The 14,396-nt window shown below is 51.8% G+C and overlaps 1 protein-coding gene across 2 annotated transcripts; it reads left to right on the top strand.

The window, feature by feature from the left end:
- Positions 1 to 2,594: 2,594 nt before the first annotated feature.
- CCDC116 (coiled-coil domain containing 116) lies at positions 2,595 to 13,231 on the top strand. Of its 2 annotated transcripts, none has more exons than XM_074292180.1 (4): positions 2,595 to 3,697; positions 6,792 to 7,388; positions 7,639 to 9,282; positions 11,705 to 13,231. In XM_074292180.1, the coding sequence occupies exons 1-4, from the start codon at positions 2,849 to 2,851 to the stop codon at positions 13,169 to 13,171; spliced, it is 4,557 nt and encodes a 1,518-aa protein (XP_074148281.1). In that variant the 5' UTR covers positions 2,595 to 2,848; the 3' UTR covers positions 13,172 to 13,231. The 2 variants fall into 2 exon arrangements, with proteins under 2 accessions (XP_074148281.1, XP_074148291.1); XM_074292190.1 differs by lacking the exon at positions 2,595 to 3,697 and adding an exon at positions 3,712 to 6,074.
- Positions 13,232 to 14,396: the final 1,165 nt, after the last annotated feature.

The following is a 14,396-nucleotide window of genomic DNA, read 5'->3' as shown; positions in this document are numbered from 1 at the left end:
CTGTAGGAATTAACACCTTAAAAAATAGAACTTGTCAAATGAAAAAGATGCAAAAGCTTAATTTAAAAAATAATCCCTTAAAAAGTAGAATTGGGGGAGTGGAAGCTAATGACTCCATGAGACATAGCAAAAAAAAAAAAAAAAAAAAAAAAAAAAAAAAATTGCTCAATAAGATTCTGGAGAGCAAAGGGGCTGGATAATCAAAAACCATCTACCTAGCAAAACTAAATATAATCTTTCAGGAGATAAAATAAACATTCAATAAAATAGAGAACTTTCAAGGATTTCTGATTAAAAAAATAAACAAAACAAAACAAAACAAAAAAACAAAACTAGGGAGCAGCTAGGTGGCGCAGTGGATAGAGCACCAGTGCTGAAATCAGGACCACCTGAGTTCAGATCAGATCTCAGACAGACACTTAAAACTTCCTGGCTGTGTGACCCTGGGCAAATCACTTAACCCCAACTACCTTAGGGGGAGAAAACCCAATAATAGCAGTAACAATCTATTTGTTGATACAGAATCATAAATTGATTTGGGATGCTTTGTTCTATTACATACATTGTTCATCTAGATATCTTAAATTTATCTTCGGGAATATCAGTGTCAGGGAAAATGCTTTGAACTGCATGTAGCCCTATAGATAGCAGGACTCAAGAAACACCTGAACAGGATGCTTCCTGTACAAGGACTTATCCAATATTGCCCCTCAACACCAAATCACTGATTGGAGAAATGCAAATTAAAGTATCTCTGAGATACAATCTCATACTTATCAGATTGGCTAATATGACAGAAAAGGAAAATGACAAATGTTGGAGATGTGGAAAAATGGAGATACTAATGCAATGTTGATGGGGTTGTGAACTGACAACCAATCTATGGAGCAATTTGGAAGTATTTCCAAAGTGCTATAAAACTCTGCATATCCTTTGAATCTAGCAATAGGACTACTAGGTCTGTATTCCAAAGAGATAAAAAATGAAAAGGAAAAGGGGCTATATGTACAAAAACTTTTATAGCAGCTTTTTTTTTTATGGCAAAGAATTGGAAATTGAGGAGATGCTGATAAATTGGTGAATAATGGAACAAGTTGTTATATATGATTATTTTGAAATACTATTATGCTGTAAGAGATGATGATTAGGATACTCTCGAAAAAACCTGGAAAGATTTACATGAACTGATCCAAAATGAGATGAAAAGAACCAGGAGAACATCGTATAAAGTAATTGCAATAGCGAATGATGTGAATGAATTAGCTACTCTCGGTGATAAGGAGCCAAGACAATTCTGAAGGATTTATCTTTTAAAAATGCTCTTTTATCTCCAGAGAAAGAATTGATGGAGAATGTAAATCAAGAATTCTTTTTCTTTGTTTCTTGGGTTTCTTTTTCTTTGTGTGTGTGTGTGTGTGTGTGTGTGTGTGTGTGTGTGTGTGTGTGCGCGCGCGTGTGTGTGTTTTCTTTTACAATGTGACCAACATGGAAATATACTTTGTATGATTGTATATGAATAAATTATATCAAAATGCTTTTCTTTTCAATGAAGGCGTGGAGAGCAGGGTTGGGAGTGAAAGAATTTGGAACTCCAAAAAATTTATAAAACAAATGTTAAAAAATTGTTTTTATACGTAATTGGGGGAAATAAACTATCAAATTAAAAAAAGAAATGGTGAGCAAGATGCTCTCAGAAAACAACCTGGAAAGATTGACACGAACTCTTGCGGAGTGAAAGGAGCAGAACCAAGAAAACTCCGCGGAGTCTCGTGCACGGACTGGAGGAGAGAAGTGGTCGGTCAGCCCTCCACTTGGGAAGTCCATGACGACTGGGTGATGGAGCCTTGCGTCGTGTGGGCTCCAGGGCTTTTCCATCTCCAGTTTGGGCATTTTATTCAGTACACCACGATTGTACAATGGTCAGCTCTGGATGACCGTAATATAGTGATCCAAGACAATTCCTGAAGAATTTATGGTGAAAAATGCTACCAGTCGCCAGAGAAAGAACTGGAGACCAGGAGTATATTAAAGCATTATGTAACATAGAAAAAAAAACAAAACAAAACACTATTTTTGTCGTTTGGTTGTCTCCCCCCCCCAATATTAACATGGAAATGTTTGCATGACCATCCTGAAGCGTTAAGTCCTGATTCTCCATTTATTAGTTAGCATTACAGGAGTCACACAATGTGAATCTCCAGCACTCCTTCCATAGCTAGTCCCTGTCCCCCAGAAGCTTATATTCTTAAGGGGGAGATAACCGGGAAGGCTACGGGAGCCAGATCCAGAGGATTTTCCAGGTCCCCGGGCCTGGCTACAAAGCCCAGTCCCTGCCCCCAAGGGGCTGAGGCCGGGAAGCCGTTTGCCCTGGGGTCCTGGCCCGATCTAGCCCCGGAATTGACGAAGAAATTAACTAAGCTGCTGCGGTGGTGCGGGGACTGACCTCGCGGCCCCGTTCCAAGGCTGAGGCCCGGGTTCGGACTTGCGCAACAATGTCTCGCTGTCCTTTGTCCGCTGAGAGAGCGGAGACCAATGGGGCGCGGCTCCGAACGCCCTCACCCAATGGGGCGGCAGCTTCGGAAGGAGCGGGCGCTCATTGTGCGGCGCGCGGGCGGTGGAACTTGCGGGCGGCTGCTGGCGCTCGCTGCGGAGGTCTCAGAACCTCTGCAGGCTGTGCGGGAGCGGGGCGAGGCGAGCGGGAAGAGTGGGAAGGGAGCCGGCCTAGCCGGCGCAGCCGAGCCCGAGCCCCCAGCAGAGCTGCTGCAGCCGAGCACCGAGGCGTTTGGCCAGCGAGAGCTGGAGACCGAGCTGCAGCCCGAGAAGGTCGGCCCTGGAGCCCAGACCGGAGATGGAGGGCGAGCTGAGCTCGAGCCAGGAAAGCCCTGGGATCCACACGCCGCAAGGCTCCATCACCCAGTCGTCATGGACTTCCCAAGTGGAGGGCTCGCCCACCACCTCTATGCTCCAGTCCGTGCGCGGCTCGGGGACCCTCCGAAGCTCCATCTTCGACATGTACTCACGGGCCTCCGAGCTCAGGACCTCCAAGGACTCAGTGGTCGCTCCGCTGGGCTCCGAGCGATGGACCCCCCGGGGCTCCGAGCGGTGGACCCCGCGGGGCTCCGAGCGGTGGACCCCGCGGGACTCCGAGCCGTGGACCCCGAGGGGCTCCGAGCCGTGGACCCCGCGAGGCTCCTCCCACAAGCGAAGCTCTGTGGACTGGCCTGCCCAGCGATCCTCGGTCACCACCTTGCGCTCCTCCGAGGCTCGCGAGTCTCGGTCCTCGGAGGCTCGAGAGTCTCAGACCTCCTTCGGCCAAACCACCACTATGACTGGAGGAGAACAGCCTTCGCAGAGCTCCAGCGGCCAGGGCTCGGGGACCTCCATTCGTCAGGCCTCGCAGAGCGTCCTCACCACGGAGGCCCAGACTTCCCTGAGCCAGAGCTCAGTCAGGACCTCCGTCCCTCTGGGCTCCCAGAGCAACGTCGTGATCCAGGACGCCGAGACCTCCATCCCTCAGACCGCCGAGACCTCCATCCCTCAGACCTCGGAGACCGAAAATATCCCTCAGATCGTGGAGACCCAGCCGTCCAACAGCAGCGAGGGCTTGGGCCCCGTCTACTACAAGAGCTCGGGGGGCGGTCACCGTCACCACTCCGGTTACCTGGCCGATGACGAAGGCACCCTGAAGCACTCCAAGGTAAGAGGCGCTGGGCTCTTCCTGGAAAAGCGCCTTTCACTTTGCTGCAGCAGCGACCAGGCCCTCAACTTCCCTCCACACAACTTCCCCACCATCCTGGGAAGCCGCTCTCAGCAGATCCTGCTTCCATAGGCTTTCAGCTCTATCTTTCCCAGTGGACCCAGGATCTCAGCTTTCAGGCCACTCCCTGCTCACACCTTCTCCAGGAATCCCTGCTTCTTTATTCTCCTTGACCACGGCACCCAAGAGCTCACCTCATCTAACAAGATAAGAGGCTTCGCCTCCCAATCCAGGGATCTCACACCCCTCCGGGCTCACATTGTACCCTCCATTCCACCTCTTGGGCCATACTCCCACGGGAGCCTCATCCACCAATCCCCACTCCACTACCTCCATAAGGCTGGCCAGCCTGGATTCCCTACAGGCCTAAGTTCCTCAGGTTCCACATCTGACCACCACACTCTACTCCCCTTCTCTTTCCTCTTCCAAAAGAGCCCTGACCTTCCTAACCCCCACGGGAATCCGTTAGATTTCATTTCGCAGCATTCCCTCATCAGCAGCCTGCCTCTTAATGTGGCCTCTTGCTGGGACCAGGAAGTCTGAATTTGGGCTTTTAAAGCCAAGCAGCCCCTTCTGAAAGCTAGCCCATTTCCCCCAAAGCCAGCCTACTTGGATAGAGCAGCTGAGGTTTGGGAAACTCCCCTTAGACTTGGTGTCAGGAATCCTGGAGTGGAATTTCACTTCTTTGGGCCTGGATGACCAGGGGGGTGTCCGGTCACCTTTCTGACCATTTAAGGAAAGGACCACTGTCAGCTCTTTGTCTCAGGACCATAGGGGAGAAACGGTAAGCTGGATAAAGAGCATGTAGAAGCCCATCCACCCTGTTGATCTTGGAGTCACTAATACATAAGGCAGCTGTGTGACCCTGTGAAAGTCACTGGACCTTTCACTGCTTAAGTCTAGGAACCCCTCAAGACACAAAGATGATGCAAAGAAGTTGTCCTCGTCTGTATTGAAGTTTCTCTGATAGGAGCTCCCTAATTCAAAGCAATTATATTTCCCAGTTGTGTGTGAGGGAGAAGGGGGGTGGGAGGGGTAAGGATGTTTATGCTGTCCAAGGTCCTGGGAATACAATAACAAAAAATGAAAGTCCCTGCCTTCAGGAACTTACAATCCGTCAAATGAAATAAAAGATGTCAAGTCCTATGTGAGAAATGCCATTAAAAATGGCAACAATCCAGTAGCTACTGTAATGACTAGAATTCCGTTAAACCTGATTTAAACATCTGCTAAGTGCTTGGTCTTGGGGATGTAAAGACAAACATGAAAAGCATTTATTGTCCTCAAGAACCTTACATTCTTCCAGGGGATACGAGCAGGTCAACAGGCCAATCAATTCTGTTTAAACATTTATTAATTGCCTACTGTGGGATGGAATAAACTGGGAAGACCTGGGTTCAAGTCTCACCTCAACTCATGACTGGGAGACCCTATGTGACACTTACCTGTCTAAAATGATAGCCTGTAGGGAAGCTACAACCTGCAACTTAACATTTGTGGTGGGAATTTCCTCACCTGGGAGCTTCCGATTCCAAGAAAATCATAGGTCTTCGGCCCATCCCTGCTGTGTACTGGCCATTGTGCTGGGCGAATTGGGAAAAAATGGCCCCATCCTTGACAAGCTACCCTTTCATCATTATAATGTGGCTTGCAAAAGCACTTTGGAGTTCCTTCACTGACCTGCTTCTCAGAGCCAATGAAGATTTGAAGTCAGGGAGACCCTTTGGAAAGACAGACCTCAGGATGCTAAATGAGGGGGGGTGGAAAGAAGGCTCCTCACAGTGTTGAGTGGTCACCGTTGTTGAAGGGGAAATGTTTATCAAAGAGGATCCAAGAAATAAAGGTTTGGGGGCTTTGCAGGACTTGCATCAGGTGATGGTGCATTGTCCTAGAAACTAGGGGGTTCCTGTCTCCATTACCAAGAAGTAGCATGGGTCCCCACCCATTGCTCTCCAGATCTAGGATCCTGGGCATTCCTTCTCGTGTGCCTATGGAGGGGACAGTGCGTATCTGGAATCAGCACACGGCTCATGTACTTGCCCCAATACCCAGCCAGACTTCCTTCCTCGAAATCTAAAATGGCTCCTTAGGTGCTGCTTGACGTTTTCCCTTTGGCATTCGAAGTGGACGTGGGCGTTCCCACATAGGCAGTGTTTTGTTCTGAGCTTCATCACAGAAGAGAATGGAAGTATTCTGAATTCCAGAGCAGCCACTGGGCACTTAACTCATCCCCAAGTATCCCAATATACCAGGAAGCCAGACTTTCCCAAGATTTGGCCTTTGACCCAATGATAGCACCATGCCTGGCATGTACTAGGTAATTAAATCCTTCCGGCCTTTTCCCTCTCTTCCTCTTCTTCCTTCCCTTTCTTTCCTCCCTGTTTTCTTTCCCTCTTTCCTCCTTTCCTTTTCTTCCTTTCTCCTTTCCTTTCCTTTCTCCTTTTATTCCTCCATCCCTCACTCCCTTCTTTCCTTCCTTCTTTTCATCCTCCCCTCCCTTTTCTTTCCTTCCCTTTTATTCCTTTATCCCTCACTCCTTTCTTTCCTCTTCCTTCCCTTTTATTCCTTCCTTCATTTCTCCTTTCCTCTTTCCTTTTCTCTTCATCTCTTCTTTCCTTCCTTCCCATCCTCCTTTCTTCTTTCAACCTTTCCTCCCTTTCTTCCTTCCTATCCCCAACATCAAGCAAGGTGCCTGCCACATAGTAAGCATTTAATACATGGCCGGGGAAACATTGAATGTTTCATTCTGCTAGAATATAAACTTCCTGAGGAGAGGGTGAGGTTTGCTTTGGGCCTTGTGGCAGAGTGTCTGCTGGGGAAACTTCCTTGAATAATACAGCTCAACAACTTTTCATCTCAGAGAGTTGCTAGAAATGGAGTGCTGAAGGTACCCCAAAGGCTCCCCAGTGCAGGGTAAAAACTCTGGGGGGCTTCTTTCTTCCCTCCACCCTCGTTGCTCAGTAACTACCCTCAATTTTTTTTTCAGATACACAAGAGGCCGGTGTTCGCTTGTAATTATCCTCATTGATTTTAGTTTCAGGTACACAAGAGACCGGTGTTTGCCAATATGGGACCTGTGGGCAGAGTGCATGGTTTTCTACGGCCCCCCTGTCCATTATACGTTCCCATGCCTCCCCGGGCCCACGGCCACAAGAAGCCCCCCAAGTCAGAACCCTTCTCTGAATTCTTGGACTTCCTGGCCACAGGCCCCATCCTAGACAGCCTCCAGGTGGTGATGGATGAGGCAACCAAGAAAATGACCCAGATGCACACAGAGACTGGCCTGCCCCTGTTCGACGTGGATAAGGGGCCCAGTCGGAAGGCGAGGGATCAGAGGGATGCCATAGAAGTTGCTCGGAGACTCCGGAGGGATCGTCCTCACCTGTATCCTGCCTTCCCTAACAATTACCCATCGAGCTCCAGTTCCGAATCCAACTTCTACTACGGCAGAGATGAGTGCAAGGGCCCCTCTGATGGCCATGGCCGAGGCCCTCTGGGCGGAATCTTCATGAATCCTCCATGGCTGCACACCAAGGTCTCCCGCTTTCAGCCGAGGAATCCTCTGTCCCACCTCCCACCTATCCCAGAGAAGTTTCAGCTAGAAAAAGATTTGAAGCACGTTCTTCGGAAGGTACCGTTCGGCAGCAGCCCTGGTGGGGGGACTCAGGGGATCGACTCTAGGAGGAAGCTGGACAGAGCCCAGGCTCCCACCCCCCCAACCCAGACCAGAATACAGGGGTGGTGAGAAGAGGCGAGAAGGTCTTTGCTCAAATCCCAGACATCACCGGGTCCTTAGGCCAGGGCTTCTTAACTTGGGATGATCTGGAGAAGGGGAGCTGGAAGCTGAGTTGGGCCTCAACTTTGTCCTCCTTCCCTTGCAGAAAATGAAGAACCCCATGACTTCTCGCAGAGAGGACTTCTTCTTCTGGAAGAGGCCTTTGGACCCAGTGGACATGGTCTGGTCCAAAGAGAAGAGGCTGGAGTGGCTGTCCAAGCTCCTGGAACCCGTCCGAAAAAAGTCTTCCAAGATGCCCAGCCTGCTGGAGATCTTCAACGCTTTGGACAAAGTCAGCAGGACTAAGATTTCCACCCCACGGGGCACAAGCAGCACGGCCTGGAAGCCTTGCCCAAGCCAGGTACCCTGCCCGGCCCATATGCCCTGCACAGCCCGGATGCCCTGCACAGTCCACATGACCAGCCACATTCGGATGCCCTGCTCATCCCGGATGGTCAATTCAGCCTGGATGTCCCAGATGCCCAGCTCTCCTGGGATGTCCTACACCCGGAAGGCCAGCTCATCCAAGATGCCCTGCACGACCGAGATGCCTAGCCCACCCCGCATGCCCAGCCCAACTGAAAGGCCCAGCCCGACCAGGATATCCTGCTCGACCCAGATGCCCCCCCCTCCCCAGAGATCCTGTGCAACCCAGATACCCAGCCCACCCCAGAGATCCTGCTCGACCCAGATACCTAGCCCACCCCAGAGATCCTGTGCAACCCAGATGCCCAGCCCGCCTGAGATATCCTGCTCGACTCAAATGCCCAGCCTGACCCGGATGCCCAGCCCTACCCAGATGCCCAGCCCACCCCAGATGCCCAGCCCGCCCCGGATGCCCAGTCCATTCCAGATGCCCAGCCCAGTCCGATTGCCCAGTCCATCTTCTATTCCCAGTCCTCCATCACTCCCTTGCCTGGCCAATAAGTCCTCCCAGACAGAATGGGCCCACCTCAAAAGGTCCAGCTCCCTGAAGCCCATCCCCGTGAGCCGGAGCAACGTCATGGAAAAGGGCATCCAGGCGGAGACCCAAGCCTCCAAGGACAAGCCCAGCTGCATGGAGCAGGAGCTGGACTTCATCAAGGAGGAGCTCGAGAGGGAGCTCCTGGAGCTGCTGCTGGGCTCCCTGAACCCAAAGTCATCTTCGTCCTCCTCCTCCTCCTCGCTGAAGGTGCCAGCCTACAACTCCGGCAAGGAGCCCTTCCACACACTGGACTTCCTGGCTGAGCACCAGCTCTTCCCGGCTCTGCAGGACGTGGTGAGCCAGGCCGTGCTCAGACTGAGCCTCGCCCGGCGCAGCAATGGCGTCCCGCTCTTTCCGGCACTGCAGCGCTATTTCAGCCAGATCAGGCAGCAGTGCCAGCAGCAGCAGCAGCAGCCTCCACCGCCACCACAGGAGGAAGAGGAGGAGGAGGAGGAAGAGGAGGAGGAGGAGGAAGAGAAGGCGCCCAAACCCGTGAGCCCCAAGCACTGGGAGCACGTCACCCACAAGTCCGTCTGGTACCTCCCAGAGGTCACCATCAAGGAGGATAACAAACCGATCATCGCCCAGCCCTTCACCACCAAGGAGAAGCGGACCCTGGTGTCCGTGACCATGCCCCTGCATGGCTCCACTACGGCCCGGATGCAGCGGGAAAAGGCCCAGGCCGAAGCCAGGGCCCTGGCAGAGGCCAAGGCCCATGCCCAGGAGGTCAGATCCCTGTCTCACATCAAAGCCAGAGTCCGAAGAGACTCCGAGAGTATGAGAAAGGTATCCTAGCCTGCCCAGGCTTAGGAGGCTGAAGTGGGGGGAGGAAGGAACAGCCTGCCCCCTCCCCCCTCCCCCCCTCCAGTCTTCCCTCCCCCTCCCCCCCATGGGCAGGAAACACTCCCACCCCACCTCTTTTCTCTTTCCTTCCTCCTGCTGCTCCCCAATCCTCCCGTGGGGCTCCTTCGCTGTCTTTAGGCCAGTAGCTGAGGGGAGGAGGGCAGGGCCCTGGAGTCCTTTAGGCCACAGCCCTTCCTCTCCTCCCTGCTCACAACTCCTATAAGGAGGATTGGAATCCATCGGGCCTTGAAGGGGGCGTGGGGGTGGGAGGCCAAGTCCCAACCACCTTCACAAACACCAATAAAGGTTTTCTTGGTTTTTTTTTTAAAGCAACTTTTTTTTTTTTTTTTTCAAACTGTAATCTTTTAAAGATTTCCATTCCAAGCTCCAGGCCCTGAGGTCTGTGACTGGCCCATTCCCTGGGTCCCCCTCCCCACCTCCCCAGCTGACTTGGAGCCAAGGCCATGGGGCTTCTGGGTAGGGACAGGTGATGGAAGTATTTATTGTGGCAAATGGTTCTAGTGAATGCTCTCTGGAGCAGCCCTGACATTCAGGTGGGACTCAACGAAAGGTTGTACCCCTAGAAAGCTCCTTGGGCTCTCCTTAGGCACATCCCCTTTCTTGGACAAGGGGAAGGAGTCTCGGGCCCCTTGGGGAGATGAGTGAAGCTGCTCTCTGTCCAGTCCCTCGGGAGGAACGGGCTGGGGGGGGCGGTGAGAGCAGGAGCCCTCAGGAGAATGCTCTCCTAAGGCATTGAGTAATTCGCCCCCCAAAGGGTACAGAAATGTAGAGCGTCAATATCTTGATGTTCTAGAACTTTCTGACCCCAAACCAGTCCTCCTAACACACTTACTAGGCTCTGGACTTGGGTCTGCTGGAGGCTAGAGCACACAAGTGGTTTCCCTTTGGGCCATGTTCTGTGTGTGGAGAGTGGGGCTGTGCCTGGGGCTATTGGAGCTGTCCAGCATAGCAGGAGTGATTGCTGTGACACCTAGAATCTGTATAACAGAGGATAGAAGGGTGTAGAAAGGGAGGGAAGAGTCTAGAGAGGGAAGGAAAAGTCTAGAGAGGGAGGGAAAAGTCTAAAGAGGGGGACTTTGGCATTTGGCTGTGACTGCTCCTGGGAGTACAGTCCTGAGAGTCTCAAAAATTGGAAGGCTGTGTGTTCTAACACCCCAGCAAGGACTTCACCTTCTCTGCCTCAAAACAGGGGGAGGGAGGAAGGAAGGAGGGAAAGAAGGAAAGGACGTGAAGGAGGAAGAGAGGGAAGAAAGGAGAAAAAGGAAAGAAGGAGGGAGGGAAAGGAAGAAAAGGAGGTAGGAAAGAAGAGGAAAGGAAAGAAGGAGGAAAGAAAGGAAAAAAGGAAGGAGGGAGGGAAGGAGAGGAGGGGAATAAAGTAGGAAGGAAGGAAGAAAAGGAAGGAGGGAAAAGGAGGAGAGGAGGGAGAGTGGGAGAGGAAGAAAAAGGAAAGGAGGGAAGAAGAGGAAAGAAGGTAGGGATAGAAGGGAAGGAGGAAGAGAAGAAAAGGAAGAGGGAAGAAATGAAGGGAAGAAGGAAGGACAGATAAAAGGAGGGAAGGGGAGAAAGAAGGAAAGGAAGAAAGGAGAGAATTTATTAATTGCCTACTATGTTCTATATGCCAGGTACTATGCTAAACACTTTATAAGATCTCATTTGATCTTGCAACACTGGGAGGTGGGTACTATTAGGATGCTAGAGGCAGCCCATGTCACATTGGAAGTTTTCATTGTTAGCCTTAGTGGGCCTCTCTGCACCTCTCCCTACGGCTCCTGGTTCTGCCCTCTGGGGTCAAGGAGAACAGGCCTGGTCCTTTCTCCACTTACTTGAAGACAACTACCCCACCCCAGTCTTCTCCAAGGTAAATATCCAGAGTTACTCTCATTAGTGCTCCCGTAGTGTGAACACAAGACCTTTACCTGCCCTGTTTGTCCCCTCTGCATGTTCTCTAGGTGATCACTCTCCCCATTAAAATGGGGCTCCCAGAATTGAGTGAAGGGCATGAAAGGGATGGTGTGATGGATGTGTTGGGCTGACAGGTGGTGAGTGCGACAGGAGCAATGGGCACGCGGCAGCTGTGACTGCAGGGAGTGGCGCCGAGTGTATCTCTTGGGAGTGGGTAGGCTTGATAAGAGCCTGATGGTCTGGCAGTGCAGGGTGAAATGATAGGCATGGGCACGGAAAGAGGGGGGGGGGGTCAGGAGCACACTAGGTGCTGAGCATTTGTGCCAGACCTCATTTGATGGTGGATGTGATGGGTATGGCAGCAGTGGCTGTGACCGGCACCTGGCTGGTGTGGTCTCCTTGGTATAATAGCTCTCCTTTTCCCTCCTGGGCTGCTGCCTAGGCCAGGTACCAGAAGTTGAGCAAGACCCTCAAGAAGCTTCCCCCTGAAATCTCTACTAAGTCCCACAAGTCCCTCATGTCTCACTTCTCACTCCTCAACCCCAAGAAGGAGTATATGATTCAGTTCCTCATGGATCAAGCCATTAAACTTCTCCTCTACAAGTACAACTATGAGAAGACCCTGGCGGAGAGGCTCGGCTTCATCTCTTTCTCCGTGGCCGACACCCTCATGGACCTCATCATCGGCTTCAAGAAAGTCAAGGGCCCAAGTATCCACCTCAATTCCCAGATCAACTGGCCCTGCGTGCTGGACAAGCTGGAGGCGGCCGAGCGAGCTTCTCTCCTGGAACCCCTGAAGAAGAAGGCTGGCATCGCCGGCGTCGGTGTCAGCCCTAGTACTGGCGCCGGCCCTGGAACTGGCACCACCACCACCACCTCCTCCTCTTCCAGCCGCCACTCCCCTCGTCTGTCCCCCAAGTCTTCCCCCAAGCCCTTTCTCAGCCGGTACTCGCCGCCCTCACGGAGAGCCTCACCGCCCTCACGGAGAGCCTCGTCGCTCTCACAGAGAGCCTCTCCACCCTCGAGGAGGGCCTCGCCACCCTCGCGGAGGGCCTCGCCACCCTCGAGGAGGGCCTCACCCCGCTCTTCCAGGCCCTCCATGGTGCCGGATGGATCCCACAGGATTTCCTTTCCTACCACGAGTGTGTCGTCCTACTTTCCGGTTTCTGAGAGCCCAAGTCGGGAGTCCAAGATCTTGTCCAAAGAACTCTCTGTGGATTATTCCAAAAGAACGTCATCCAAAGTCTCCAGGCCCTCTGAAACAACAGGGACTTACTTTGAGGACCATGATGAAGAAGAGTATGAAGCAGCGGATGAGTATGAGGAGGGGGTTGAGTATGAGGAGGGAGATGAGTATGAGGGCGCTGAACAAGAGAGAGGTGAGGAAGAGGGCGAAGAGTATGAAGAAAAGGAGGCTGAAGAGGAGGAGGGTGAAGGGTATGAGGGTGAAGAGTATGAGGGTGAAGAGTATGAGGGTGAAGAGTATCAGGTGGTGTACAATCAAGTATACGATCAGGTATACGATAAGGTATACGATCAGGTATACGATCAGGCATATGAGGAATATGAGGAGGATGAGGAACACAAGGAGGATCATTTGCAAGAGGAACGTGAGGTGGAGCAAGAGGAGGAGGAGGATGAGGAGGAGGAAGAGGAGGAGGAGGAGGAAGAAGAGGAGCATGAGGAGGAAGAGGAAGAGACTATAAATAAGGTGTATAGGTATGAGGTTGAGAGTAAACCTGAGGGCGTGGGGGACTTTGAGGATTTTGATTTCCTGTATATGCAAGCTCCAGAGGATGTTGAACAGGAAAACAGTATAGTGTTCAAGGACATCTATCAGACCTCTGAGGATACTGAGCGGGAAATGGCCTATGAGCAGGAAATGTCCTACGAGCAGGAAATGGCCTAGAAATCCCTGCCAGCTCTCCTTGCCCCACCCCACTGTTCCTAATAAAGTTATTTTAGGTTACTCCCCTGCTCCTCACTTGATCGGTTTCCACTCTGGAACCTTGGGAAAAGTGTCAGGTGTGGGAGTCAAATAAGCATTAAGTGCTCTCTACCTGTATTGCACACAGGGATTGCTTTTTTAATGGTCCATGCCTTCAAGGTGCTTCCATTTTAAGGGAACAATGCACGAACATTTATTAAGCTCCTGCTGTATGCTAGGCACTGGAGATCCCAAAAACTCAAGTTAGATGACCTGTGTTAGGATCAGAGCTCTGCCTCTCAGTATCTGTGGGACATGGCAGACACATCCCTTTCCCCCTGTAAGCTTCAGACTCCCTCTCTGGACTGCTTCCTCCTAAGTGGGCTGGCTCGGTGAGGAGGGGGCTGGGGGCCTTCAGGGCAGACGGATGGAAGTAGAAAGCAAAGCTGAGTTCATTTCCGTCTCATGCTGTGTGACACTAGACAAATCACTCACCTTGCTGAGTTTTCCTCTGCCAACAGGAGATAAAGCCCATCTCCCAGGGCTCTTCTAAGGAGGAAGTGAGGATATCTAGAGCATGTTTTGTCAACTTGCAATGTTGCCAAGGATTTTTGCTACTAAGGCCGGGCTTATACAGCCCCACATTCCCTCCAAAAGCTGGGGCTCAGGGAAGGGCTCAGAAGACAGCCCAGCATAGAAGGTTCAGAAAACTACTTGGGCCTTCGCTCACTTAACCAAGAGTTAGGATAAACCCACTCTGGGCCAGGCGCTGTCCAAAGTGCTGGGCATCCAGGTACACAATGCCGCACAACTCATCAGAGGGACAAGGGGGACAAGGTAGAACGTAGAGAAGAAATCCCAAAGTAACGGAGCCAGGTGGAAAATTCAAACTTCAGGCTCTCAAGGGGAAGCTGTGGAGTGACGGAGGGAGTGAGGGTGAAGGGGAGAGTCCCAAGGAAGGAGGGATCTTTCCCCATAATGAGCTTCCTGGGGCCTGGGCGAGAAGTCCAAGTTCCCACATCATGAGAGACATCCTGAGCCTGATCTCGATCCCGGCACCGGCCTCCAAGAGTGTGGCCCCCATCATTTGGGCAGACCGCATTCACGTCTACCGTAGTCCTGTTTTCTGACAAGCTGCTGTCTACATTTCCTCCTCTCTAAAGTGAAGGTGCCTCCCTGATCTGCCATTAAGCTTCGGGGCCTGGGG

Source organism: Sminthopsis crassicaudata, chromosome 1 (genome assembly GCF_048593235.1).
Source record: "Sminthopsis crassicaudata isolate SCR6 chromosome 1, ASM4859323v1, whole genome shotgun sequence".
NCBI lineage: Eukaryota > Metazoa > Chordata > Mammalia > Dasyuromorphia > Dasyuridae > Sminthopsis > Sminthopsis crassicaudata.
The sequence above is the reverse complement of the archived record's forward strand: the minus strand, read 5'-3'. Positions and strand labels throughout refer to the sequence as shown.

Bases quoted from the DNA above. Each gene is read 5' to 3' on its own strand.
- CCDC116 (XM_074292180.1), top strand. From the start codon at position 2,849: ATGGAGGGCGAGCTGAGCTCGAGCCAGGAAAGCCCTGGGATCCACACG. The intron at 3,698-6,791 runs GTAAGAGGCGCT...CATTGATTTTAG, and splicing joins GCACCCTGAAGCACTCCAAG to TTTCAGGTACACAAGAGACC. The intron at 7,389-7,638 runs GTACCGTTCGGC...CTTCCCTTGCAG, and splicing joins TGAAGCACGTTCTTCGGAAG to AAAATGAAGAACCCCATGAC.